We start from the raw sequence: 26355 nt of genomic DNA, 5'->3' as shown, positions 1-26355 counted from the left end.
TCAGCATTGAATATAGTGTTTTCTGTGGGCTTGTCATATATGGCCTTTATTATATACATTTTACTAATAGTTTTTATCATACGGATGTTAAATGTTGTCAAAAGCTTTTTCTGCATCTATCGAAATGATCATATGGTTTTTATTCTTCAGTTTGTTAGTGTGGTGTATCATGCTAATTGATTTCTGGATGTTGAACCATTTTTGTGTCCCTGGAATAAATCTCACTTAAGCATGGTGTATGATCCTTTTAACGTATTGTTGTATTTGGTTTACTAATGTTTTGTCGAGGATTTTTGCATCTATATTCATCAGAGATATTAGGCTTTAATGTACTTTTTTGTGTGTTGTACTTGTCTAATTTTGGTAAAAGGGTAAGGTTGGCCTTGTAAAATGAGTTAGGAAGCATTTCTTCCTCCTTAATTTTTTTGGGAACAGTTTGAAAAGATTGATGTTAAAGCTTCTTTGACTGGTAGAATTCACCTATGTGGCCATTTCACTGTGGACTTTTGTTTTTTGGGATATTTTTTAAATTACTGATTCAATCTCCTTACTAGTGATTGGTTTATTCAGATTTTCTATTTCTTCATGATTCAGTCTTGAAATGTTGTATAATTCTGAGAATTTATCCACTTGTATGTTGTTAAATTTCTTGGCATATAGAAGTTCATTGTATTCTCTCATAATCCTTGTATTTTTAAGGTATCTGTTGTAACTTCTCTTCTTTTGTTTCTGAGTTTCTCTCTTTTTTTCTTAGTCTAGCTAAAGGTTTGTCTTTTTTTCAAAGAACCAGCTCTTAGTTTCATTGATCTTTTCTGTTTTATTAGTCTCTTTCATTTATTTTTGCTCTGATCTCTATTAATTCCTTTTTTGTCTACTGACTTTTTGCTTCACTTTTTCTTCTTTTCCTAGTTCATTTAGGTATGGGTTAGGTTGGTTCTTTGAGATTTTTCTTAATTTCTTGAGGTAATCTGGTGTTGATATAAACTTTCCTTTTAGTACCACATCCCACAGATTTTGATATGTGGCATTTTCATTTGTCTTCAGGTAATTTTTGACTTCTCCTTTGATTTTTTCTTTGATCCAATAGTTGTTGAAAGAATGGTGTTTAGTCTCCACACATTTGTGATTTTCAGAGCTTTCTTCTTGTAGTTGATTTCTTGTTTCATAACATTGTGGTTGGGATAGATGCTTGATATGATTTTAATTTTCTTAAATTTATTGAGACTTGTTTTGTTTCCAACATATGGTCTGTCCTTGAGAAAGTTCCATGTGCACTTGAGAAGAATGTGTATTCTGATGCATTTAGATGGAATGTTCTGTACAAATCTATCAAATCCATCTTGTCTAATGTTTCATTTAAGGCCACTGTTTCCTTGTTGACTTTAGGTCTGTTAATAATTGCTCTATATACTTTGGTTCTCCTATGTTTGGTACATACATATTAATAACTGTTATGTGTTCTTGATGAATTGTTCCTTTTATCATTATATACTGTCCATTTTTGTCTCTTGTTACTTTTTTTGGCTTGAAGTCTATTTTGTCTGTTATGAGTATGGCTACACTTCTTTTCTTTTGGCTGCCATTGGCTTGGAGTGTCATCTTCCATCCCTTCACTTTGAGCCTATGTTTGTCTTCAGAGCTAAGATGTATCTTCTGGAGGCAGCATATTATTGGGTCTTGTTTCTTAATCCATTCAGCCACTCTGTGTCTTTTGGTTGGTAAATTCAGTCCATTTACATTTAGGGAGATTATTGATATATGAGGTCTTCATAATGCTGCTTTTGTTTTCTGGCTGCTCTATATCTCCATTGTTTCTTTTTTCTTGTGTTTCTCTCTGTCATTTTGGTTTGGTGGTTTTCCATGACATTTTTCTCAGTTTCCTCTTTTTTTGTGTTTTATGTCTCTGTTCTAGATTTATATTTCGTTGTTATCATGAAGTTTGTATAAAACATCTCATAGATAAAATAGTTCTTTTTCTGCTGGTAGCATCTTATCTTCAGTTGCATGTATGAGTTCCATTCTTTTCCTCTTCCCTTTTTGTGTTTGTTATTTCAAATTATCTATCCCTTTTTATGTAGTGAGTTTGTTACCAAATTGAATTAGCTATAGTCATTTTTCTACTCCATCCAGCTGCCTTTAACCTTTATTCTATGAAGTGCTTAACAACCAGTTCTAATACAGAGTTGCAATTTTAAAATTCTGTTTGTCTGTATATCATTTTACTCGAAGTTTTGTGTGCTTTTGCCTTTTAATTTTAGGTAGAAGAGCTCCTTTCAACATTTCTTATAAGACATGTCTAGTGGTAATGAACTCTCCCAGCTTTTGTTTTTCTGGGAAAGCCTTTATTTTTCCTTAATATCTGAAGGATAACTTAGCTGGATAGAGTATTCTTGGCAGACAGTTTTCAGATTTAATATTTTGAGTATGTCATTCCACTCTCTCCTGGCCTGCAGAGTTTCCGCTGAGAAATCTGCTGATAGCCTAATGGGGGCTCCTTGTAGGTTACCTTTTCTCCCCTGCTGCCTTTAAAATTTGTTCTTTGTCATTGACTTTGTCAATTTTAGTATAATATGTCTTGGAGAAGGTCATTTTGCATTGATATAATTAGGTGTTCTCTAAGTTTGTATATCCAGTTCCTTCCCCTTGTTTGGAAAGCTCTCAGCTATAATTTCTTTAAGTAAATTCTCTGCTCCTTTCTTCCTCTCTTTTCCATCTGGGATACCCATTTTCCTCATGTTGCCCTTCCTAACGGAATCAGATAGTTCTCAAAGAATTTCTTCATTTTTTCCATCTTGTTTCACTCTCCTCTTCTATCTGTATCATTTCTAGTTTTCTATATTTGAGCTGGCTAATTCTCTCTTCCATATGGTCTGCTCTATTTCCAATGCTTTCTAATGAATTCTTCATCTCATTTATTGAATTCTCTAGCTCCAGAATTTATTTTTTAAGAGCTTCAATCTCTTTGGTAAATTACTCGTTCTGTTCATCAATTTTATTTTTTAACTCACTGGAATGCTTTTCTTAACTTTCCTTTATGGGGTGGGAGATGGGATTGCAGGCAGTGCCTCTGCTGTTCCTCTGGTTTCACCCCCAGTATGTGTTCCAGTCTGCCCACCTTTACCTTATAGATGTGTGGAATTCTCCAGCATCCTGGTGTGTTGGGCACAGAAAACTTGTTGTGTTATGGATATTTTACTGGTTGTGATTGAGGGGGGAGACAAACAGAGCATTTCATGTTACCATGATACTGGCATCACTGTTTCATGTGTGCTTTAGAAGAACGTATATTTGTATATTCTGCCTTGTTGAGTTTAGTGTTTTGTATATCTATTAGGACAATTGGTCTATAGTGTTCAAGTTTTTCTCCTTCCTTATTGATCTATGTCTGTTGTTCTAGCTATGCAATGATTTTGATGAATGATCCTTTTAACGAGTTGCTGAATTTTATTCACCGTTTTGCATCAATATTCATCAGGTATATTGGCCTATAGTTTTTATTTTTTTCTTGTAGTGTTCCTTTCAGGCTCTGCTATCAGAGTAATGTTCGCTTCATGAAATAAGTTTGGGAGGGTTCCCACCTCTTTGATATTTTTGGAAGAGTTTGAAAATAATTAATGTTAATTCTTTAAAGTTTTGGTAAAATTCATCAGTGAATCCATCTAGTCCTGGTCTTTTCTTCACTGGGAGACTTTTTATTATTGATTTAATCTCCTTAATAGTTATTGATCTGTTCAGATTTTATTTCTTTCTGTTTCATTCTTGGTAGGTTGTATGTTTGTAACAATTTCCCATTTTCTGTAGGCTGTCCAGTTTGTTGGCATATAATGGTTCTTAGTAGCCTGTTATGATCCTTGTATTTCTGTGTTATCTGTTGTGATAGCTGTGGTCTCATTTTTAATTTTGTTGGTGTGGATCCTTGCTCTTTTTTTCTTGGTTATTCTAGCTAAAGATTTGTCAACTTTGTTTACCTTCTGAACAACAAAAATCTTAGTTTTGTTCATCTTTTCTATAATTTTCCTTTTCTCTTTTTCATTTATTTCTGCTCTAATCTTTATTAATACTTTTCATACTGCTAATTTTCATCTGAGCTTCTTCTTTTACTTCTAGTTCCTTGAGATGTAGTTACGTTGTTTATTTGAAATCTTTCAGTTTTCTTGATGTGTAGTCATTTATAGCTATAAACTTTCCTCTGAGAACTGCTTTTGCCATACCCCATAAATTTTGTTATATTTTATTTTTATTTTTATTTTTATTTTTTAAAAATTAATTAATTTATTTTTGGCTGTGTTGGGTCTTCATTTCTGTGCGAGGTCTTTCTCTAGTTGTGGCAAGCGGGGGCCACTCTTCATCGCGATGCGCGGGCCTCTCACTATCACGGCCTCTCTTGTTTTGGAGCACAGGCTCTAGACACGCAGGCTCAGTAGTTGTGGCTCATGGACCTAGTTGCTCCGTGGTGTGTGGGATCCTCCCAGACCAGGGCTCGAACCCGTGTCCCCTGCATTAGCAGGCAGATTCTCAACCACTGCGCCACCAGGGAAGCCCTGTTATATTTTATTTGCATTTTTATTTGACTCAAGATCTTTTCCCTCTAGTTATTTACTTATTTGAGCCATTCATTGTTTGGGAGTTTTGTTTAATTTCCATGTATTCTTCAGTATTCCAGTTTTCCTCCTGTTATTGATTTCTAGATTGTTACCATTATGATCAGAGAAGATTCTTGCTATAGTTTCAATCTTCTTGAATTTGCTGAGACTTTTTTTGTAGCCCTACATGGTGTGTTCTAGAAATTGTCCCATTTGCACTTGAGAAGAACATGTATTCTGCTGTTGTCAGATAGAATGCTATGTATATAGCTGTTAGGTAGATTTGGTCTATAATGTTGTTTAAATCTGCTGCTTTCTTATTGATTCTCTGCTGGATGAGATATCCATTGTCAAAAATGGGGTATCAAAGTTTCCAAGTATTGTATTGTTATTTCTCCTTTTTAGTTCTTTTAGTATTTGCTTTATATATTTTCATGCTCTGATGTTATATGCATAAATATTTTCAATTGTTGTATCTTTTTAATGGATTGACCCTTTATCATTATGATTATATTAATAAAATGCACTTCTTTGTGTTACCATTTTTAGTCTAATTTTTATTTTGTCTGAAGTAAGTTTATTTTTCCTTGACTTTTTGTGGTTACCATTAGCTGGGAATTTCTTTTTGCATCCCTTCCCTCTTAGTCTGTTTTTGTCTGTAATGCTAAACTGAGTTTCTTATAGGCAGCATATTATTGGATCTTCTTTTTTTCTGTTTAACATTCTGTGTCTTTTGATGGGAGAACTCAATCCATTCCCATTTATAATTACTGATTGGTAAGGACTTACTGCTGCCCTTTTGTTAATTATATTCTGAGTGTTTTGTAGAGCCATCGTTTCTCACTTCTGATCCTCCTGTATTCTTTTGTGATTTGATGACTTTTAGTATCAATATGCTTTGACCATTTTTGTCATGTTCTTCTGTGTAACTATTACAGTAATTCCCCTACATACGAATGAGTTCTGTTTGAAGAGTGCATTCTTAAGTCCGATTTGTTTGTAAGTCCAACAAATTTAGCCTAGGTACCCAATTAAGACAATCGGCTATATAGTACTTTACTGTAATAGGTTTATGATACTTTTTACACAAATAATACATAAGAAACAAACAAGCACAAAAAATAAAGAAAACATTTTTAATCTTATAGTACAGTACCGCAAAAGTACAGTAGTACAGTACAACAGCTGACATATGGGGCTGGCATCGAGTGAAGAGGCAAGAAGTCAGTGGACTGGAGGAGGGAGAGGAGGTGAGAGATGGTAGAGCTGAAGGATCGTCAGCAATAAGAGACAGGGCAAGCTACAACTTCACTCACACCTGAGGTTCATGGCATAGGTTCTGGTTCCTTGCTGGATTCAATTCTGTCTACCCTCTTGAAAAAATTCAGTGAGTCTAGGTAGTAGCTCTTTTTTTCTCGTCATAGATGACATGGTAGCAGTGGATTGGATTCTGAACGGCTGCTGCAACCTTCATGTACCATTCTGCATTTGGGTCCTGTGCCTCAAAAACTAACAGTGCCTCCTCAAATAAAGAAAATCCCCTTGCCATTTCCTGCATCCTGAATTTCTTCTATTCTTCAGTTACTTCTTCTTCCTCTTGTCTCTCTTCATCCTTTCTCTGGGCCTCCAATTCCATCTTTTTGCCTTGCTCCAGTCTCTCAATTATTTTCACTTTTGTTTCCATCGTTATTCCTTGGTGCATCTTATCAGTACCAGCTACATCACTGCTGCATTTATGCTTACTTTTGGACATCCTGGGCTTGAAATAAAGATACTGTACTACTATACTCTATACAGTACTGTACAGTAAAGTACACAAAAGCACAACCACTCGTAGAGGATGCACACACATGACATTGTACGCCAGACACATGAACTAACTTAAGTGATTTGACATGGGAATGCATGCTCGCATCTTTGTAAGTTCAAAACTTGAAGGTTCGTATGTAGGGGACTTACAGAACATGTTTTTCCTTCTTGGTTACCATGAGGTTTACATAAAATATTGTAGCACCATATTTTATTTTTTAAAATTTCCAGAATTTTTAGTGACAAAAATTCAAAATATAATAATAGTAATTGAGTATAATAATTTGTAATATTAGTCTACTAATGAGAATGAAATTGTTTTCAAGGGATAATATTTTGCTTATTTGGTGTTCACAGTTAGCATTCCCCTATCATCAAAGCAACTGAGAATAAGAAATATTCTTAGGTTGAGAATCATTGAAAGTTAGGCATTAGGCTATATGTGGCCTGGGGACTGTAGTTTGTCAATCTGACCCCTGAGTTAAGGATATAGCTCCCTAAATTAAAATGATAACAAATTAACAAATTAACTTTCCTAACATTCCTAAACTTTACATTTTTACTTCCCCTCCCCTTCAAACTTTAGGTTATTGGTATTACACTTTACTCAGTTTTAATATTGTATATACAATAACAGTATTTTAGATATGGTTATTTTTAATACTTAAAAATAATCTTTTAACTAGAGTTGTTAGTGATTATGCACAACCATTGCCACATTAGAGAATGTAACTCTGATTATATATTTACCAGTACCAGTGAGTTTTATGTGACATTCAGATGTTTTTATGATGTTAATTAGCATAATTTTATTTCGACTCAAAGAATTCCCTTTAGCATATCTTGGAAGTCAGGTTGAGTGGTGATGAACTCCCTTGGCTTTTGTTTAGGAAGGTATCTTTCCTTCATTTCTGTACGACAGCTTGGCCAGGTATAATGTTGTTGGTTGACAGACTTTTCTTTCAATATTTTGAATGTATCATCCCATTTTCTCTTGGCGTGAAAAATTTTTGTTGAATAATCTATTGTTAGTCTTATGAACGTTCCTCATAAAGTGTTACACATATGTGATTTGTTGCTTTTCTCTTATTACTTTAAAAACTCTCTTTGTCTATGATTTTTGACAATTTAATTATAATGTGTCTTGGTGTTCCCCTATTTGGGATCTTTTAGGCCTTATTGATGTGGATGCCTGTTTCTTTTCACATGTTTCAGAAGTTTTCAGCCATCATTGTTTTAAATATACCCTCTGTCCCTTTTTCTTTTTCCTTTCTGGTTTTCCATATTATAGATATTGTTTCTTCTTATTGTTCTCCATAAGTCTCATAAGCTTTCGTTACTCTTTTTCATTCTTTTTTCTTTTGCACTCTGGATGGATAATGCCAAATGCCCTGTTTTGTAGATAACTGATCCTTTATTCTGCATGGTTGAGTCTGTTGTTGAAACTCTGTTTAACTCTACAGTTCAGTTATCATATTTTTCAACTCTAAGATATCTATTTGTTTTTGTTGTTGTTGATCTCTATTTCTTTGTTGAACTTAGTTTGTTCATGCATTGTTTTTGTAATTTTCTTTAGTTGTCTTTGTGCTCTTGTAGTTCACTAAACTTCTTTAGATGATTTTTCTGAATTCTTTGTCTGACATTTCACTAGGGTCAGTTATTGGAACTTTGTTAGTTTCCTTTGGTGGTGTCATCAGGTGTTTTCCTGATTTTTTTGATCCTTGATACCTCACATTGATATCTGAGCAATTGAATTAGCTGTCTGTGTTCCAGACTCGATATCTGAGCATTTGAATTGGCTGTCTGTGTTCCAGACTCGATATCTGAGCATTTGAATCAGCTGTCTCTGTTCCAGACTCGATATCTGAGCATTAGAATCGGCTGTCTCTGTTCCAGACTCGATATCTGAACATTTGAATAGGCTATCTCTATTCCAGACTTGATATCTGAGCATTTGAATTGGCTGTCTCTATTCCAGACTTTATAGGCTCACTTTGGCAGAGATATTCCTTCACCATTAAACTTAATTTGAGGCTTTGGGAGTGTCAGCTGGTAGTGTCTTTGGGTAGATGGGGTTTGCTCTCAGAGTCTATTTTTGGGTGAGGCTACTGCCTGAGCACTGAGGTCACGGGAGGGGTGCTGGCTAAGAACAGTTATATAGGACTCCTGGCTTAGTTCTCTGCCCAAGTGCAGCTGTAGGATGAGCTCCACAGTTGCCTGGATTTTCTAGTCAGGCATCCTAGATGGTCAGTACTGGATCTATATGCAGCAGTAGGCAGGCCTATGAATTAGCTCCCCTGCCCTGGTGTGCCAGCAGAATGAGCCCCATGGCCTCCATGGCCATGTTTGAGGACTTGAATCAGACAACACTGTGCATTGAATTCCCTGGTCAGATGGGGCTACCAGTTTTGCTCTGCAGATGCAGAAAGCCATGGGCTGTGTTCTCTGTTCAGTGCTCCTGTAAGCAGAGCTATATTATGGGCTACACAGCATCCTGTATACTCAGGCACAGTCCCTGGTTGGGTGGGTTGAAGGCTGTATTCAGCAGTAGGCTAGGCCCCAATTCCAGTCTTTTTTTGGGGTGGATCAAATTAAGCAGAACTATGCACAAAGTTCACTGGCCTGGTGGGCCACCATCCTAGCTCTGCAGATTGATAGGACAGCTGGATGGGCTCTCCCCTCAAGGGCTGCTCTAATTGGAGTTGCAGGATGGGCTACAGAGATTCCCAGATCTTCAGTCAGGTTTCCTCGTCAGGCTGGGCTGGAGGATGTATTTAGGTTTGGGCAGGGCTGTAAATGAGTTTCTTGCCAAGTTTGGGCTGCAAAACAGGCCCTAGACTGGAAATTATATTTTTGAATCAAATCAGAAAGACTGTACTCTAAGCTCCCTGGACAGTCAGGGCCACTGCCTTGGCTCTGCAGACAGAGAGCCACTGGCTGGGCTCTCTGCTCAAGTGCCACTGTAATTGGAGCTGCAGGGTGGGCTACTGAGATTCAGAATCTCTGGTTAGGTTTCTCTATTGGCAGCGCTGGAGGCTGTATTCAGCATTAGGCAAATCTATGGATTAGCATCTTTGCCCAGAAATATTTTTTATTTGAAATTATATATTATGTATCATTAGATATGACATATAGATACTATGTATATTATATGTATAGATAATTATTAATTATGACAGGTATTATTATATATTTAATATTACTGAATTGATGTTAAGTTTCTTGAGCATGATAAAGGTCTAGTAGGCAAACAGGAGGAAGTCCTTATCGTTAGGAACTACATCTTGAAGTGTTTGCAACTTAATACCATATAATTCAACAAAATGAACAATGTATGCCCAGATCCATACTTTTTTTTTTGCTTCACTATCTGTTCTGTCTACTTCTCTGGACAGTGGCTCTCAAACTCGGGACTGAGGACCAGGGCCCATCTGCAGCCAAATTAGACAATAAGAAAAATAGACTGAATTTTTCAAAAAGCTAAATTTATTCATTAAAAGAACTAACCTTTACTGGGTGATTATGTCCTTGCTTAGAAAATGAGGCACTAATATGAATGGTACAATTTTTACTGTCTTTTTTAGCACAATAAAAAGCTAGTAATCTAAGTTCTTTTTCTAGCTTAAAAAAAAAGTTCTTTAAAATCTAAGTGTCTGAGAGCCATTTCTCAGCATGGCAAATTATGTGTGATCTCTTTTCCAAGACACACCAATTGTGGGTAAAAACCATAGACAGGTAGATAAAGAAGATATATAGAAAGAACAAAATGTGGCAAATATTAATAATAGATTAATCTATGTGAAGGATATATGGATAGTCTTTGAATTTTATATTTTCTGTAGGTTGAATTTTTTCAGAATATAAAGTAAGTGCTATTTGTCAAAATTAATGAATCCTTAAAATGGGAGAATTTAATTGTATATATATTATACCTCAATAAATTTGATCTAAAAATTTAAGAGTTGGGTAGCACTAAAAAACGCACACTTCAAAACAATTATTTATACTAACTTTATCACTAAGTCAGAAAGAAAGAGAAAGGCAATGTATGCATTCAGTCAGTTCTCAGGATGTGGTAGTGCCTTGTTTATACAACCATATTCAGCCTCTTTCCTAGTAAGAGTTAATATGCATTTTGGAAAAAAGAGTTGAACCCTGATGAATCCTCAAAATTTTTGATTTTCACCTCATAAGGGGTTAAGGCCTTTTTATATAGGTGAGTCCAGTTGATAAAAATGGAGAAACTTGTTGTACAATGTTTAAACATATCTGAATATAAAATCCTGAAGATATAACCTTGAAATCATATAGAACCTCCCCCCTCCAAATATTCTCTTATAGCAAAAATCAAAAGGAAATACCATGAGGACATGAATAGGAAAAATAGAAAACTGTAAGTCAGCTTCATTGATTACAGTAATGGAATGGATTAAATATTCCCATTAATGTGCAAAGGATCTCAAATTAGATGACATTTATGAGACAGCTTAAAATAAAATGACACTGTTAGGTATAAAACATTTTTTAAAAGACCAGCAAAAATGTGCCAAGATTTACCATAAAAAAAGAAAATCAGGATGATATTACTAATAAATTGCAGGGTAAAAAAAAAAGGTAAATAGAAGAATTAAAGGAGTATTTTATATTGAATGTTACAACTCAAGTTAAAGATGAATTTCTAATAAGCATTTAGTGCTGAGTGAATTATGATGAAAGTATAAAAAGAAAACCTTTGGAAGTAATCAGAAGAATCTAACAGAAACCAAAACTATACTGGAGTACATTAAATCATTTCTGTTAGCCTTTAACAGATAGAAAATAAATGTTTACATATAAAGATCAAATTATTTATCAGCTTGTTTTACTAAACACTTATTGACCTTTGTACCTTATGAATTGGTACCACATACATTCAAATGTCTACAGATATATATAGAAAATACATGCAAATGTAGTCATCTATAGGTCACAAGGAAAACACCAATAGTTTTGTAAAAGCAAAAACCAATTTGCCAGGGGCTTCCCTGGTGGTGCAGTGGTTAAGAATCCACCTGCCAATGCAGGGGACATGGGTTTGCGCCCTGACCCAGGAAGATTCCACATACCGCGGAGCAACTAAGCCCGTGCACCACAACTACCAAGCCTGCGCTCTAGAGCCTGCAAGCCACAACTACTGAGCCCGCGTGCCACAAGTACTGAAGTCCGTGCACCTAGAGCATGTGCTCCACAACAAGAGAAGCCACTGCAATGAGAAGCCCACACACTGCAACAAAGGGTAGCCCCTGCTCACCACAACCAGAGAAGGCCCACGCACAGCAGCGAAGACCCAATGCAGCCAAAACTAAAATAAATAAATTTATTTTAAAAAAAACCATTTTTCCAAAGCTTTATCACAGTGTATTAAAAAAAGGAATAAAAAGAGATAAGGCAAAAATAATAAAATTAAAAAATTAAATACAATTATGAGTAATTTTTCAAGGCAGAAAAGAAAAACTATAGTTTTTACCTATTTAGAAATTAATGAATTGTCTATAATGTTTTAAAAATTAGGTGGATGTGTATTAATCAGAAGAGGCTAGGTTATGCTCTCATAAGAAACACTCCCCAAATCTTAGTGGCTAAACACAGTTTAAGTTTCATTCATTCAATCAATGTCAACCATGCTCCTGGCTGACTCTCCAGGGCAGTAGTCTTCCATGTGTTGGCTCAGCACTAGAGAATGCTTAGATTTTTTGGCACTTCTAGCTTGATAGTTTCTTTTCCAATTGCCAAACCGATAGAAGTGCAGACCAGAGAGACATGAGCTACAATAAGGAAATACTTCTCAGAAGTGGCATGCATCACTTTTGCCCTCATTGCATTGGCCAAAGTGAATCACCCGCCCATGGCTATCTTTAAAAGAAGGGTTCCTGAGTTAGAAGAGAACTGAATATTGGTAAATACAGATAATACCTGTTGCAGAGAATAGTATAAAAACTAAACGGAGAGGAAATTCATATTCTTGACATAATTTGATATTAGAAAAATAAGGAAAAACACTTGATATTTGATAAGTTGATGATAAACAGAAACATTAAAATGGATAAGTAAATTCACAAACTGGTTTGTTGAAAAGGCAAATAAGTAGAAAGTGTAATTAAGCAAAATGGAAGAAAACGTTATGGTGTGAAAAGGATTAAGATGGTATAACTGTGTCCTTGGGGGAGATTAAAACAAATGTAAATTTCATGAATTCTCCAGTGGAGATAAGAATTTAAATCAAGTCATCTCATTGTACACTTTAAAGTTAACACAATCTTACATGTCAATTATATTTCAAAAAACTGGAAATAAAAAGAATTTGAATGGGTAAGTTGCCACTGTTAAGTATAGATAGTTTTAAAGGAGAGTTTTAAAAAATGTTTCAGGAAGATATAATTCATAAGCTAATACAATTCTAGGATGTAGAAAAAACAAGCAACTTAATTTTAGGTAGTGCTTTAATATTTAGTAAGCAACATTCATTTGCTCAGTTATGACAAAGGATGCATGCATGCACACATGACCAACAGGCCCATCGTTCTGAAAGCTACAAACTTCTAAACAAAATATTATATTAATTTTGATAGTATATTAATAGAATGTAATGTTTTGATCAAACAGTATAATGATGGTTTAACATTAAGTAAAGTATTAATGAAATGTATTCCATCAATAGGTCAAAAGACAAAAATCATTATCATTTTGGGTATGCTTCAAAAAGGCTTTGGATAAAAATTCAACTTCATTTTTAACAAAAGTTTTATAAGTTGGAAGATTTATAAGTAGGTGTTTCTCAACATGATCTAGAATACTCAAACTGAACACCACTTAATGGTGAAATATTTGAGATTTTCCAGTGAAAAATCAGGAGCAAATCTCACATTCCTGATATCACCATTGATTTTGAATACTGTCCTGGCATTTTTAAGCAGTTAGAGATAGAAAGAGCTTATTGGAATAAAGAATCATGAGTAACATGAGTTACGTGGTGATATCAGAGGATGTAACCTAACACAGTATCCATGATCACTTCAACAGTGAACTTTTTATTAAAGATTTTTCCCTCGTTATGCATATATTTTTTGGTTTGTGATTATATGTATTATTTTAGAAATAAGTATATTTTAAAATAACATTTTAAAAATTTATGATTCAATTTTTATAAATAATGCTACAAGTGCATTAAACATTATTTAAAATCATGTTATTAAATAGTTTTATCTCATATAAAGTTATACATTTATTTAAATAAATTATTATTTATACATTTACATGTACAAATGTAAATATGCATTTCCTGGATTTCAGTTGGAATGTAGCCCTCTGGCTAGTTTAGTATATAGCATATTATAGATATAAAGGTTATGTAGTATATTAATGGTATCCACTATTTTTTAATAATAATTTATCTTTTTCAGTTTGATTACATGGGCTCTGATGTAAAAGTTGTAACACAGAAGGTTATTCAGATCATTGGCTTTGTTAACACTGTAAGTATTTTAAAACTATTTTTAGAATATATTCTGTAAGATTATAGGTAATGTGAATTGATGTATATAGTATTTTGCTGTGCTGTTGAAGAGTTTCCACATTCAAAATATTGAATTAAATGTCTTAAATATACCTTTACAAAAATTTAATATAATGTTCAAATTTATTTAAAAATTTTCATTTATTTTCTCCATTTAGATGCTTACCCAGTTAAAACTGACTGTTAGAATATCTTCCATAGAGATTTGGTCAAACAAAAACAAAATTTCTACTACAAGACATCCTAATCATATATTATATAGACTTTTAGAATGGAAATACGAATTTCTCTCCCAGCCTCATCATACTGCATACTTATTTGCGTGAGTATAGTATTTCATATTTGTATAAAGAAATAACCCAAAATGATTTTATATGTTAATTATGAAAAACAAGCATTTACTTAATGTATACTGAGTTCTGTAAATTTGGTAGACACCATGGAAAAAAATGTAGGTTAACTTCTTTGACCTCAAGTAGCTAATGTAAGGTAAGATTTAAAATCTTTTATCAAACAACATAAAATTACCTGAAAGAAGTAAAATTATATAAAAGTTTTGAAATAACTAAAGGAGGTTAATTATGAGTGATACAATTTTTTGATGTCTCTTGGCTAATAAACTTTTACTACCTGTTATCTCTACATTTTTGTGTCTGATCTGATTATCATTAATAATACCACTGAAATGTAATTATGAGGAGAATTTTTATTTTTTTAGCTTCCAGAAAACTCCTACTTTTATAGGAGCCACACATCCTGCAAAAATATGTGATAAGAATTTTGCTGGAGGAGTTGCTTTGGTATGTAATTACTATCAAATTTGCTCTCATTATTTTCATGTTTCAAAATTTCCTAAATATTTTAAAGCAAGAATATATATATATTACTTACTTTATTCTTCCTTTAATAGTATCTTTATTACTAATTAAGAGTATAAAAATTAAACTGTATATAATTGTTTTAAAAATCAGAATATTTATAAAGTCAACTGATCATAATTTCATATTGTTTTAAAAAACATTAGGCCTTTGTAAGTCTGTTTAATTGTTTCGAGCAGTGGTATGCTTACATCAATATTTATTATATAATCAGTGTGATTTTAATGTTAATTATTAAACATATTTTCCTCAAAATTAATAAAAATAAATATCAAAATATTAAATAAATATCAAATAAAAAATAAAAATCAAAAAAAATTCAGCCCGCATGCTACATTTTCCTCAAAATTAATAATTGGTATACATTCATGTACTTTTTGTTAAGTGACGTTCATTGTATTATTGTTTCAAGGTAACTTTTATCATTGCATTCAATTCTTTATTATGTTTGCGAGGAGCAGACTGTTGTAGGAAGAACAGCCATCAAATATTCATAATCTGTTTTCTGGAAAATGGGAATGAGCTTTTTCTACAGAGTTATGTTCTTTTTACAACAAGCTATATAAAAAGTAGCAAGGGGAGCGAACTTGACAGTGCTTCCGAAAAATAAGACTACACTCTGATTTTTATACTGACCCATTTGTATATTTAGTTGACTTTTAGTAGCATGTACAGTGATTCAAATTGTCATTGACAGATTAGACAGAATTAAAATCTGTACTGGTGTGTACTTGCTACCATTAGTATGAAAGGCATATTGATTGATTAGATAAATCTAAAACCATTTCTAAGGGTTATTTGTCACCATGGCTAAAGAAGAATCAGATATTCCCTAGGAATCTGTTTTATTTTCAGTCCTTGCTGTCAGTCCCCTTTCAGCCAAAGCTTCAGGAAAGACTGTCAGCAATTGTCCAGGTCTTCATCACTATTGTGAATCCTCCTGAAAACAATGTTTCTTTGCTGAGAACTAATGTTTAGATCATGTGTGTGTGAAGAAAATAAAGCAGATGATAGGAATTATTGAATATAAGTGGTTAGTATGTGTTTTCCTGGTGCCATTCTTCAGACTTTGTTTGATTGGAATTTTTGTAATAAAAATTTGTAAAGGAAAAATATATGAGTTAAGGAAGAATGCTGTAAAAAGCCAGTATAAAGTTAAAATACAAATATCAATATAAAAATACATTTTTTGTTTATTCCAACAACAAAGAGTATGAAGATTAAATTTTAAAATGATAGACACCAATCATAATATTCTAAAATTTTTTTTTTAGGTTAAGAATCAATTCCTTGAATATGGTAGCTTTGTTAAATATTTTGAAATCAGGTAGTTTAAGCTATCCAACTTTGTGCTTTGTCAGTACTATGTATGTCTATATATAACTTTGCATTTTCATATAGATTTTAGAATCAGGTTGTCTAGTTCTACACATACACAGAAGCTTACTTAGGTTTTGATTGGGATGGTGTGTAATTTATGAATCAACTAGGGGAGAATTGATATCTTAATAATGTTGGATCTTCCAGTCCACCAACATGATTTATCTCTCCATTAATTCAGGTCTTTAAAAAATTCTCTGTGGAGGTTTAATACATATACTGCTAAAATTATTCTTAGGGATTTTATATGCTCTGATGCTATTGCAACTGGTCTTGATCATTTAAATTCATCTTCCAGTTTCTCACTGCTAGTGTATATCAATATATTGCCAGTTTTATATTTTTGTAATTATCCAGTAACCTTGCTGAACTTACATTATGAGATTGTTGATCTAAAACAAATAGACTGCCAGATTTCTCCAGAAATGATGGGTTTACTCAGAATCAGCAGAGAATTATGATTCGGGGTCTGCAACCATGTTGAGCCAGGTGCAGATCCTCTCATGGCAAGGGAAACAACACTTTTATAAAGGGGAAAAAGGAAGTTGAAGGGAGCTATAGTAAACAAAGTGTCCATGGCTTTTTATTGGCTGAGTCCTTGCCAGGAAAGAAGAAAACTCTTTCTTTTTCCTGTTGGGTTCTGCTATCCTCCAGTCTGTGAGAGTGTCCCTTCCGGTAGCCCGACTCTAATTGAGGTTTCTGCTTATTATTTTTTTACAAGACCCACTCTTTTTTCCAGTTTTACTGAGATACAACTGATATATAACATTGCATAAGTTTAAGGTGTACAATGTAATGATTTGATATATGTATGTATTGCAGAATGATTGCCACAATAAGGTTATATATATATGTATATATTTGATAATCCATTATCTCACATGGTTACCATTTGTGTGTGTGTGTGTGTGTGTGTGTGTGTGTGTGTTGAGAAACTTTAAGACCTACTCTTTTAGCAGCTTTCAAATATTCAATACAGTATTGTTAACAATAGTTACATTGTATCCCCAGGTTAGAAATTTGTACCATTTGACCACTTTCACTCATTCCCACCCCCAACTCTTGCCCTGGCAACCACCAATCTGTTCTCTGTTTCTAAGAGTTCAGTTGTTTTAGATTCCTCCTACTGAGATCATGTAGTATTTGTCTTTCTCTGTCTGACTTATTTCACTTAGAGTAATGCCCTCTGACTTCATCCATGTTGTGTCAAATGACAGGATTCCTTCTTTTTTTATGACTGAATAATATTCATATATACATGATTATTAAACACACACATCTCACAATTTATCTGCTCGTTAGTCAGTGGACACTTAGGTTGTTTTCATATCTTGGCTGTTGTGAATAATCTGCAGTGAACATGGGGTGCAAAGACCTATTTGAAACAGTGATTTCATTTCCTCAGATATATACTTAGAAGTGGAATTGCTGATTCATATGATAGTTCTATATTTAATTTTTTTCAGGCAACTCCACACTGTTTTCTACAGTGGTTGTACTGATTTACATTCCCACCAACAGTGCACATGGGTACCATTCTCTCCACATCCTTGCCAGCATTTGTTATCTCTTATCTTTTTGATGATAGCCATTCTAACAGGTGTGAGGTGATCTCACTTGTGGTTTTGATTTGCATTTATCTGATCATTAGTGATGTTGAGCACCTTTTCATGTACCTGTTGGCCATTTGAATATCCTCTTTGGAGAAATGTCTATTTAGGTCCTCTGACCATTTCTTAATAAGATAATTTAGTTTTTGCTAGTGAGTTATATGACTTCTTAATATACTTTGGATATTAACCGCTTATCATATATATAGTTTGTAAATATTTTCTCCCATTCTGTAGTTGCCTTTTCATTTTGATCAGTTCTTTTGCTGTGCAGAACCCTTATATTGCTGTAGTCCCACTTGTTTATTTTTGCCTTTGTTTGTGGTTTTGTTGTCATAGTTGTAAAATCATCGCCAAGACCAATGTCAAGGAGATTTCTCACTGTTTTCTTCCAAGAATTTTATGATTTCACTTCTTACATATAGGTGTTTAGTCCATGTTGAGTTAATTTTTGTGAGTAGTGTAGTACAAGGGTCCAGTTCATTATTTGCATGTGAATATCCAGCTTTCCCAACACTTGCTTTTATGCCAGGACCATACTTTTTGATTACTATAACTTTTAAATATAGGTTGAAAACAGGAACTGTGATGCTTCCAGCTTTGTTTTTCTTTCTCAGGATTTCTTTGGCCGCTTGGAGTCTTTTGTGGTTTCATACAAATTTTAAGATTGTTTTCTGTATTTTTATGAAAAAATGTCATTAGAATTTTGAGAGGGATTGCATTGAATCTATAGATGGCTTTGGGTAATATGCATATTTTAACAATATTAATTTTTCCAGTCCATGGACATGGGATATCTTTCCATTTATTTGTGTCCTTTTCAATTTCTTTCCTTCTTTCTTTCTTTCTTTCTTTCTTTCTTTCTTTCTTTCTTTCTTTCTTTCTTTCTTCCTTTCTCTCTTTCTCTCTTTCTTTCTTTTTCTTTCTTTCTTTCTTTCTTCCTTCCTTCCTTCCTTCCTTTCCTTTCTTTCTTTCTCTCTTTCTCTCTTTCTTTCCCTCACAGCTTGTGGGATCTTAGTTTCCTGACCAGGGATCGAACCCAGGCCCCCTGTAGTGGAAGCACAGAGTCCTATCCACTGGACCACCAGAGAATTCCCTCTTTTTCACTTTCTTTCATCACAGTCTTATAGTTTTCTTTGTGCAAATCTTTCCCTTCCTTGGTTAAATTTATTACTGATATTTTGTTGTGTTATTGCTGTTGTAAATGGGATTGATTTCTTTAGTTATATTCTGTTAATTCATTGTTAATATATCAAAACACAACTCAGTTTGTAGGTTGGTAATGTATTCTGAAACTTTATTGAATTTGTTTATTCTAATAGTTTTTTTGTGAAGTCTTTAGGAGTTTCTCCATAAAAGATTATGTCATCAGCAAACAAATAATTTTACTTCTTCCTTTCTGATTTGGTTGCCTTTTATACCCTTTTCTTTCCTGGTTGCTCTGGATAGCTATGTTGAATAGGAATGGTGAGAATGGGCACCCTTGTCTTGATCTTTATCTTAGAGGAAAAGATTTACCTTTCACCTTTGAGTGTGATGTTAGCCATAGGTTTGTTATATATGATCTTTATTATGTTGAGGTACATTCCTTCTATTCCCAATGTTTATCATGAAGGGATGTTGAAATTTGTCAAATACTTTTTTGGCATCTGTTGAGATGATCATATGAGTCTCTTCTTTCATTCTATTCATGTGGTGCCTCATAGTCATTTATTTTTATATGTTGAACCATTTTTGCATTGCTGGGATGCATCCCACTTGACCATGGTATATGATCCTTTTAACATGCTTGAATTTGGTTTGCTAGTAGTTTGCTGATAATTTTTGCATTTGTATTCATTAAGGATATTGGCCTATAGTTTTCTTTCCCTGTAGTGACCTTATCTGGCTCTGGTATTAGGGTAGTAATAGACTCTTAAAATGAGTTTGGGGGTGTTATGTCATCTTCAATTTTTGCAAGATTTTGAGAAGGATTAGCATTAATTCTTCATTAAATGTTTGGTAGAATTAACCAGTGAAACAGTCTGGTCCTGGGCTTTTCTTTTTTTGGGGGGGCGTTTGCTTACTGATTCAACTCATTAGTGGTCTGTTCAGATTTTCGAGTTATACAGGATTCAGCATTGGTAGATTGTATGTTTCTAAGAATTTACCCATTTCTTCTGGGTTATCCAGTTTGTTGGTGTTTGATCATAGTAGTTTCTTATGATTACTTGTAATTTTGTATTATAAGCTGTAATTCTCCTCTTGCATTCATAATTTTATTTACTTGAGTTCTCTTTAGCTAAAGTTTTGTCAATTTTATCTTTTCAAAGAAAAAATTGTTAATTTAAAATTTTTAAAATTGATTTCCTATTCTCTATCTCAGTTATTTCTGTGCTAATCTTTACTATGTTTTTCCTTTTGCTAATTTTGGGCTTAGTTTGTTCTTTCTTCTACTTCCTTGAACAGTAAAATTAGGTTATTCAAGGTCTTTCTCTTTTTTTAAAAATTAATTTTTATTGGAGTATAGTTGATTTACGATCTTGTGTTAGTTTCTGCTGTACAGCAATGTGAATCAGCTACACGTATACATATATCCACTCTTTTTTAGATTCTATTCCCATATAGGTCATTACAGAGTATTGAGTAGAGTTCCCTGTGTTATACAGTAGGTTATTATTAGTTATATATTCTATATATAGTAGTGTGTATATGCCAATCACATATTCCCAGTTTGTCACACCCCCCTTTCCTGCTTGGTAACCATAAGTTTCTTTTCTACATCTGTGACTCTCTTTCTGTTTTGTAAACAAGTTAATTTGTACCATTTTTTTAGATTCCACATATAAGCGATATCATATGATATTTGTCTTTCTCTGTCTGACTTACTTCACTTAGTATGACAATCTCTAGGTCCATCCATGTCACTACAAATGGCATTACTTCATCCTTTTTATGGCTGAGTAGTATTTCATTGTATATATGTACCAAATGTTCTTTATCCATTCCTCTGTCGATGGACATTTAGGTTGTTTCCATGTCCTGGCTATTGTAAATAGTGTTGCAGTGAACACCAGAGTGTATGTATCTTTTTGAATTATGGTTTTCTCTGGATAGATACCTAGGATTGGGATTGCTGGGTAGCTCTCTCTCTCTCTCTTTTTTTTTTTTAAGGAGCTTCCATACTGTTCTCCGTAGTGGTTTTACCAATTTGTATTCCCACCAACAATGTAGAATGGTTCCCTTTTCTCCAAACCCTCTCCTGCATTTACTGTTTGTAGACTTTTTAATGATGGCCATTCTGACTGGTGTGAGGTGATACCTCTTTGCAGTTTTGATTTGCATTTCTCTAATAATTCGCAATGTTGAGCATCTCCTCATGTGCCTGTTGTGCCTGTATGTCTTATTTGGAGAACTGTCTACTTAGATCTTTTGCCCATTTTTTGATTGGGTTGTTTGTTTTTTTTGATATTGAGCTGCTTGAGCTGTTTGTATATTTTGGAGATTAATCCCTTCTCAGTCGCTTCATTTGCAAATATTTTCTCTCATTCTGTGCATTGTCATTTAGTTTTGTATATGGTTTCCTTTGCTGTTCAAAAGCTTTTAAGTTTAATTAGGTCCCATATGTTTATTTTTGTTTTAATTTTCATTACCTCAGGAAGTGGATCAAAAGAGATCTTGCTGCGATTTGTGTCAGAGAGTGTTCTACTTATGATTTCCTCCAAGAGTTTTATAGTATTTGTTCTTACACTTAGGTCTTTAATCCATTTTGAGTTTATTTTTGTGTATGATGTTAGGGAGTGTTCTAATTTCATTCTTTTACATGTAGCTGTCCAGTTTTCCCAGCACCACTTATTGAAGAGACTGTCTTCTCTCCATTGTATATTTTTGCCTCCTTTGTCATAGATTAGGTGACCGTAGGTGCATGGGTTTATCTCTGGACTTTCTATCCGGTTCCATTGATCTATATTTCTGTTTTTGTAGCAGTATCATTGCTATAGCTTTTTTTTGTATAGTCTGAAGTCAGGGAGGCTGATTCCTCCAGCTCCATTTTTCTTTGTCAAGATTGCTTTGGCTATTCAGGGTCTTTTGTGTTTCCATACAAATTGTAAAATTTCTTGTTCTAGTTCTGTGAAAAATGCCACTGGTAATTTGTCTAAGTTTCCCTGGTCTCCTTTCCACAGGCTGCAGGACCCTAGTTTCTCTTGCTTCTGGTGTCTGCCCCCTGTTGGGTGAGACTGGTCCAGGGGCTTTTTCAGGCTTCCTGGTGGGAGGGACTGTTGCCTGCCCTCTGGTGGGTGGAGCTGGGTCTTGTTTCTCTGATGGGCAGGGCCATGTTAAGGGGTGTGTTTTGAGGTGGCTGTGAGCTCAGTACAGCTTTAGGCAGCCTGTCTTCTGATGGGTGGGGCTGTGTTCCTATCTTGATAGTTGTTTGGCTTGAGGCTTTCCAGCACTGGAGCCTTCAGTTTGTTGGATGGGGCTGGGTCTTGTTGCTGAACTGTGGACTTCCAAGAGAGCTCACTCCAGTCAGTATTCCCTGGGGCTTCCACTACCAGTGTCCTTGCCCTCACAGTGAACTATAGTCGACCTTGCCTCCCTAGGAGACCCTCCAAGACCCCTAGGTAGATGTAGCCCAGATTCCTATGGAGGTACTGCTTTGTGCTGGGTCCCAGTGCACTTGAGACCTTGTGTGCCCCCTCCAAGAGTGGAGTCTCTCTTTCCCCCAGCCCTGTGGGGCTCCTGCACTCAAGCCCTGCTGGCCTTCAAGGCTAAAGGCTCTGGTGATTCTTCCACCCAATGCCAGACCCTCAGACTCTGTTGGAGGGCTATTTTACATGGGAACGTCCCAGTGTAGCCTGTGTGGATTTAATTTTTTTTGGTGCGAGGGTTGTTTTTCATATAGATGTCTTCCATCTCTTTCCTCAGTCTATGCTGGCCATGTTCCCCTTTGCAGGAGATGTGACTGGTGTTGTGGTGACCAGAGCCTGCACTGGATATTGCACAGGGCCTCCCCTTTGCTCTGTGGTTGTCACTGCCCTGGTAGGGCAGGGTCTGCTCCCTAGTTGTTGGAGTGGAGCCCCTAGATCTGCTTTTTAGCTGTATTTCTGATCCGTGATGTGAGGTAGGCAGGTTTGGAGCACTCCCGCTGGGAGTCAGCCACTGAGTATTCCTCCTCTGGAGCTGTTCACCTGTGGGTGTGATCTGTTTTGTCACCTTTCACCCGTTGTGCGAGCTCACAAGTTACACTGTTGTTGGCACTGCTCTCAGCCCACCTTAACTATGGGTGTGCCAGCAGTTGGCCCTGGTGTCTCTCGGACGTTGTTTTCACCAGGCCACCAGAGTAGATCCACTGAAGTCAGGCCCCAGGACTGCAGTAATCATGGATCTGGACCTGTTGTGGGTGCTACGGGGACAGCTCAGATTCTGGCCTGCCCCAACCACCCAAGTGTACGTGCCCACAAACCCTACAGCTGCTAAAGCTAGACCCGTCTTGGCTGCAGGAGCACTCGTCCGTTCAGATGTTCTGTAGGTACTGAGTTTGCAAAGCTGGTCACAGGAGAGTAAATATGCAGTTTGCTCAGCTGCAAGGAGAGATTTCAGCTTTTCTTCCTTAGTTGCACGGCCCCTGGGGCTCAGCTGTGGTTTCAGCCCCACCTCTGTGTGTGGGCTCCCCACAGGGGTCTGCTCCCCAGGCTGCCCTGGAGCACACGAGTTCACCCCAGTGAGAAGGGGCATGGAGGCAGCAGCAGCTGGGGTCGCAGGAGCCCTTATGGGGTCCCTGCAGGGACAGGGCCAGCAGTGATGGGATGTGCGGGGGAGCCAGCGGCTGCAGGTGTGAGAGAGGTGGCTCCGGCAGGGACCCTTCCTAGTGCCTGGGGAGTCAGGGCCAGCACGTGGGTAGTGAGGCTGCAATGGCGGCCCTGCCCCTTGTGAGTCACTTAACAATGGCGCTTTGCTTCCGTGGCCGTTGGTGTTTTCTCCTCAAGAATTACTGGTTGCAGACTTCCTCACTCCCACCGCTCAGGCTTTTTACTCACAGCTGGAGCAGTGCCCTCCCCCGGTATGCTCTCCAAACCCTGTGTTCCAGCACCTAGCCCCCATCTGCACCAGCGGACACATGTCTCAGGCTGGCATGTGCAGGGCTGTGGCATGGACCATCTGTGTAAGTCTCACTCTGTCCTGCCCGCCACAGACTGGTTGCTGCACTCTCCTCCAATAGCCCCCGAAGCTCCCCTTCTGTCCCAGTTATGTGCCTGCTGAGGGGCTTCCCTTGGATGTGACAACCTCTCCTCTCCTTCACCTCCCCTCACAGGGGTTCAGGTCCCATCCTGCTTCCTCTCCTCTTCCTTTTCCCTTCTTTCTTTCATCCTACCCGGTTACGCGGGGATCTTTCTTGTCTTTTTTAGGTGTCTGAGGTCCTCTGCTAGTGTGCAGCCAGTGCTCTGTGAGAATTGTTCTATTTGTAGAGGTATTTTTGATGTATTTGTGGGGAGAGATGAACTCCATGTCCTCCTATTTCTCTGCCATCTTGCCCTCCCCACTCATTTGTTTTATTTCGAGTCTACATATAACTGAAATCATGCACGCTAGTGTGCAGCCAGTGCTCTGTGAGAATTGTTCCATTTGTAGATGTATTCTTGATGCATTTGCGGGGAGAGATGAATTCCACATCCTACTGCTCCTTTACCATCTTGACTCTCTAGAGATCTTTATTTTTTCTTGATGTATGCATTTATTGCTATTAACATCCCTCCTATAATTGCTTTTGCTGCATCCCTTAAGTGTTGATATATTGTCTTTCCATTTATATTTGTCTCAAGATTTTAAAAAAATATCTCCTTTCCTTTTTTTTTATATCAATTTATTATTTGGAGTGTGTTGCTCAGGTTTCCATGTATTTGTAAATTTTCAAGCTTTCCTCCTGCCATTAATTTCTAGTTCATTTCCATTGTGTTCATAAAAGATACTTGATATAATTTTGGTACTCTTGTTATTTGCTGAGTCTTGTTTTGTGGCCTAACATATGATCGAATCTAGAAAATCTTCTCTGTGCAATTGAGAAGAATGTGCATTCTGCTGCCAGATGGAATGTTCCATATATATGTCTCTTAGGTTGATGTGGTGTATAGTGTTGTTCCAGCCCACTGTTTCCTTCATGATTTTCTGTCTGGATGATCTGTCTGCCATAGTAAGTGAGGTATTAAAATCCCTGGCAATTATTGTATTGCTGTTTGTTACCCCTTTTAGTTTTTTGTATTTGCTTAATATATTTAGGTGCTATGATATTGGGTCATAAGTAATTAAAATTTTTAAATTTCCTCAATGAATTGATACCTTTACCATTATATAATGACCTTCATTGTCTATTTTGGCCATATTTAGCTTAAGGTCTATTTTGTGTATTATGAGTATAGCTCTCCCTCCATTCTTCTGCTTACCATTTCCTTGAATATTTTTTCCATCTCTTCACTTTACGTATATTCTTAAAGCTAAGTGAGTTTCTTGTGGGCAGTCATATCATTGGATTTTCAAAAATCCATTTAGCCATTATGTGTCTTTTGATTGGAGAATTTAATCCATTTATGCTTAAAGTAATTATTGATTGGTAAGGGCTTACTATTGCCATTTTGTTAATTGTTTTCTGACTGTTTTGCCTATTTCTTGTTTCTGCTCTTGCTGTCTTTCTTTGTGACTTGATGAGTTTTTATAGTGGTATGGCTTGACCTATTTTTCATAATATTTTGTGTACCTACTACAGATTTTTCCTTTTTGGTTACCATGAGGCTTACATAAAATACATTGATAGCATCTTATATTCAGCTGATAACAACTTAACTTTAATAGCAAGCAGAAACTTTCTTTTACTTCCCCACAATCACATTTTAAGTTATTGGTGTTACAATTTACATCTTTTTTATATTGTGTATACAATAACAAATTATTATAGTTATGGTTATTTTTAACATGTTTGTAAACTTTTAAACGATAGTTGTAAGTGAATTATGTATTTCTATTACCATATTAGAGAATACTTTGACCCTATATTTACCATTACCACTGAGTTTTACACATTTGTATGTTTTTATGATGTTACTTAGCATCCTTTTATTTCTGCTTGAAGAATTCCTCTTTGCATTTCTTGTAAGACAGGTCTAGTGGTGATGAAATCCCTCAGCTTTGGTTTTTGAGAAAATCTTTAATTTCTTAAGGACATTCCTTAAGGACAGCTTTGGCTGGTGTAGTATCTTGGTTAACAGTCATCTTTTCTTTCAGTGTTTTGAATATATCATCCCACTCTCTGTGGACTTACAAAGTTTTTGCTGAGAAATTCAGTTATGGAGATTCCCTTTTTATGGGACAAGTTGCTTTTCGCTTGCTGCTTTCTTTTGACAATTTTATCATGATCTATCCTGGAGAATGTTCCATGAGCACTTGAGAAAAAAGTGTATTCTCTTGTTTTTGTATGGAATGTCCTATAAATATCAATTAAGTCCATCTTGTTTAATGTATCATTTAAAGCTTGTGTTTCCTTATTTATTTTCATTTTGGATGATATGTCCATT

General features: G+C 35.6%; 1 protein-coding gene across 2 annotated transcripts in view; it reads left to right on the top strand.

The window, feature by feature from the left end:
- Window positions 1-26355, top strand: part of LOC102984452 (disintegrin and metalloproteinase domain-containing protein 5-like) — a 140466-nt gene that overhangs the window by 19590 nt on the left and 94521 nt on the right. For both annotated transcript variants that reach the window (XM_028481541.2, XM_055081050.1), the window contains 3 exons: window positions 13832-13903; window positions 14103-14266; window positions 14663-14744. In XM_028481541.2, coding sequence (XP_028337342.2) covers window positions 13832-13903; window positions 14103-14266; window positions 14663-14744 — 318 coding nt within the window. The remainder of the gene's footprint in view (window positions 1-13831; window positions 13904-14102; window positions 14267-14662; window positions 14745-26355) is intronic.

This window comes from Physeter macrocephalus, chromosome 20, assembly GCF_002837175.3.
Source record: "Physeter macrocephalus isolate SW-GA chromosome 20, ASM283717v5, whole genome shotgun sequence".
Classification (NCBI taxonomy): Eukaryota; Metazoa; Chordata; class Mammalia; order Artiodactyla; family Physeteridae; genus Physeter; species Physeter macrocephalus.
Note: the sequence above shows the minus strand (reverse complement) of the source record. Positions and strands in the feature narration are given on the sequence as shown.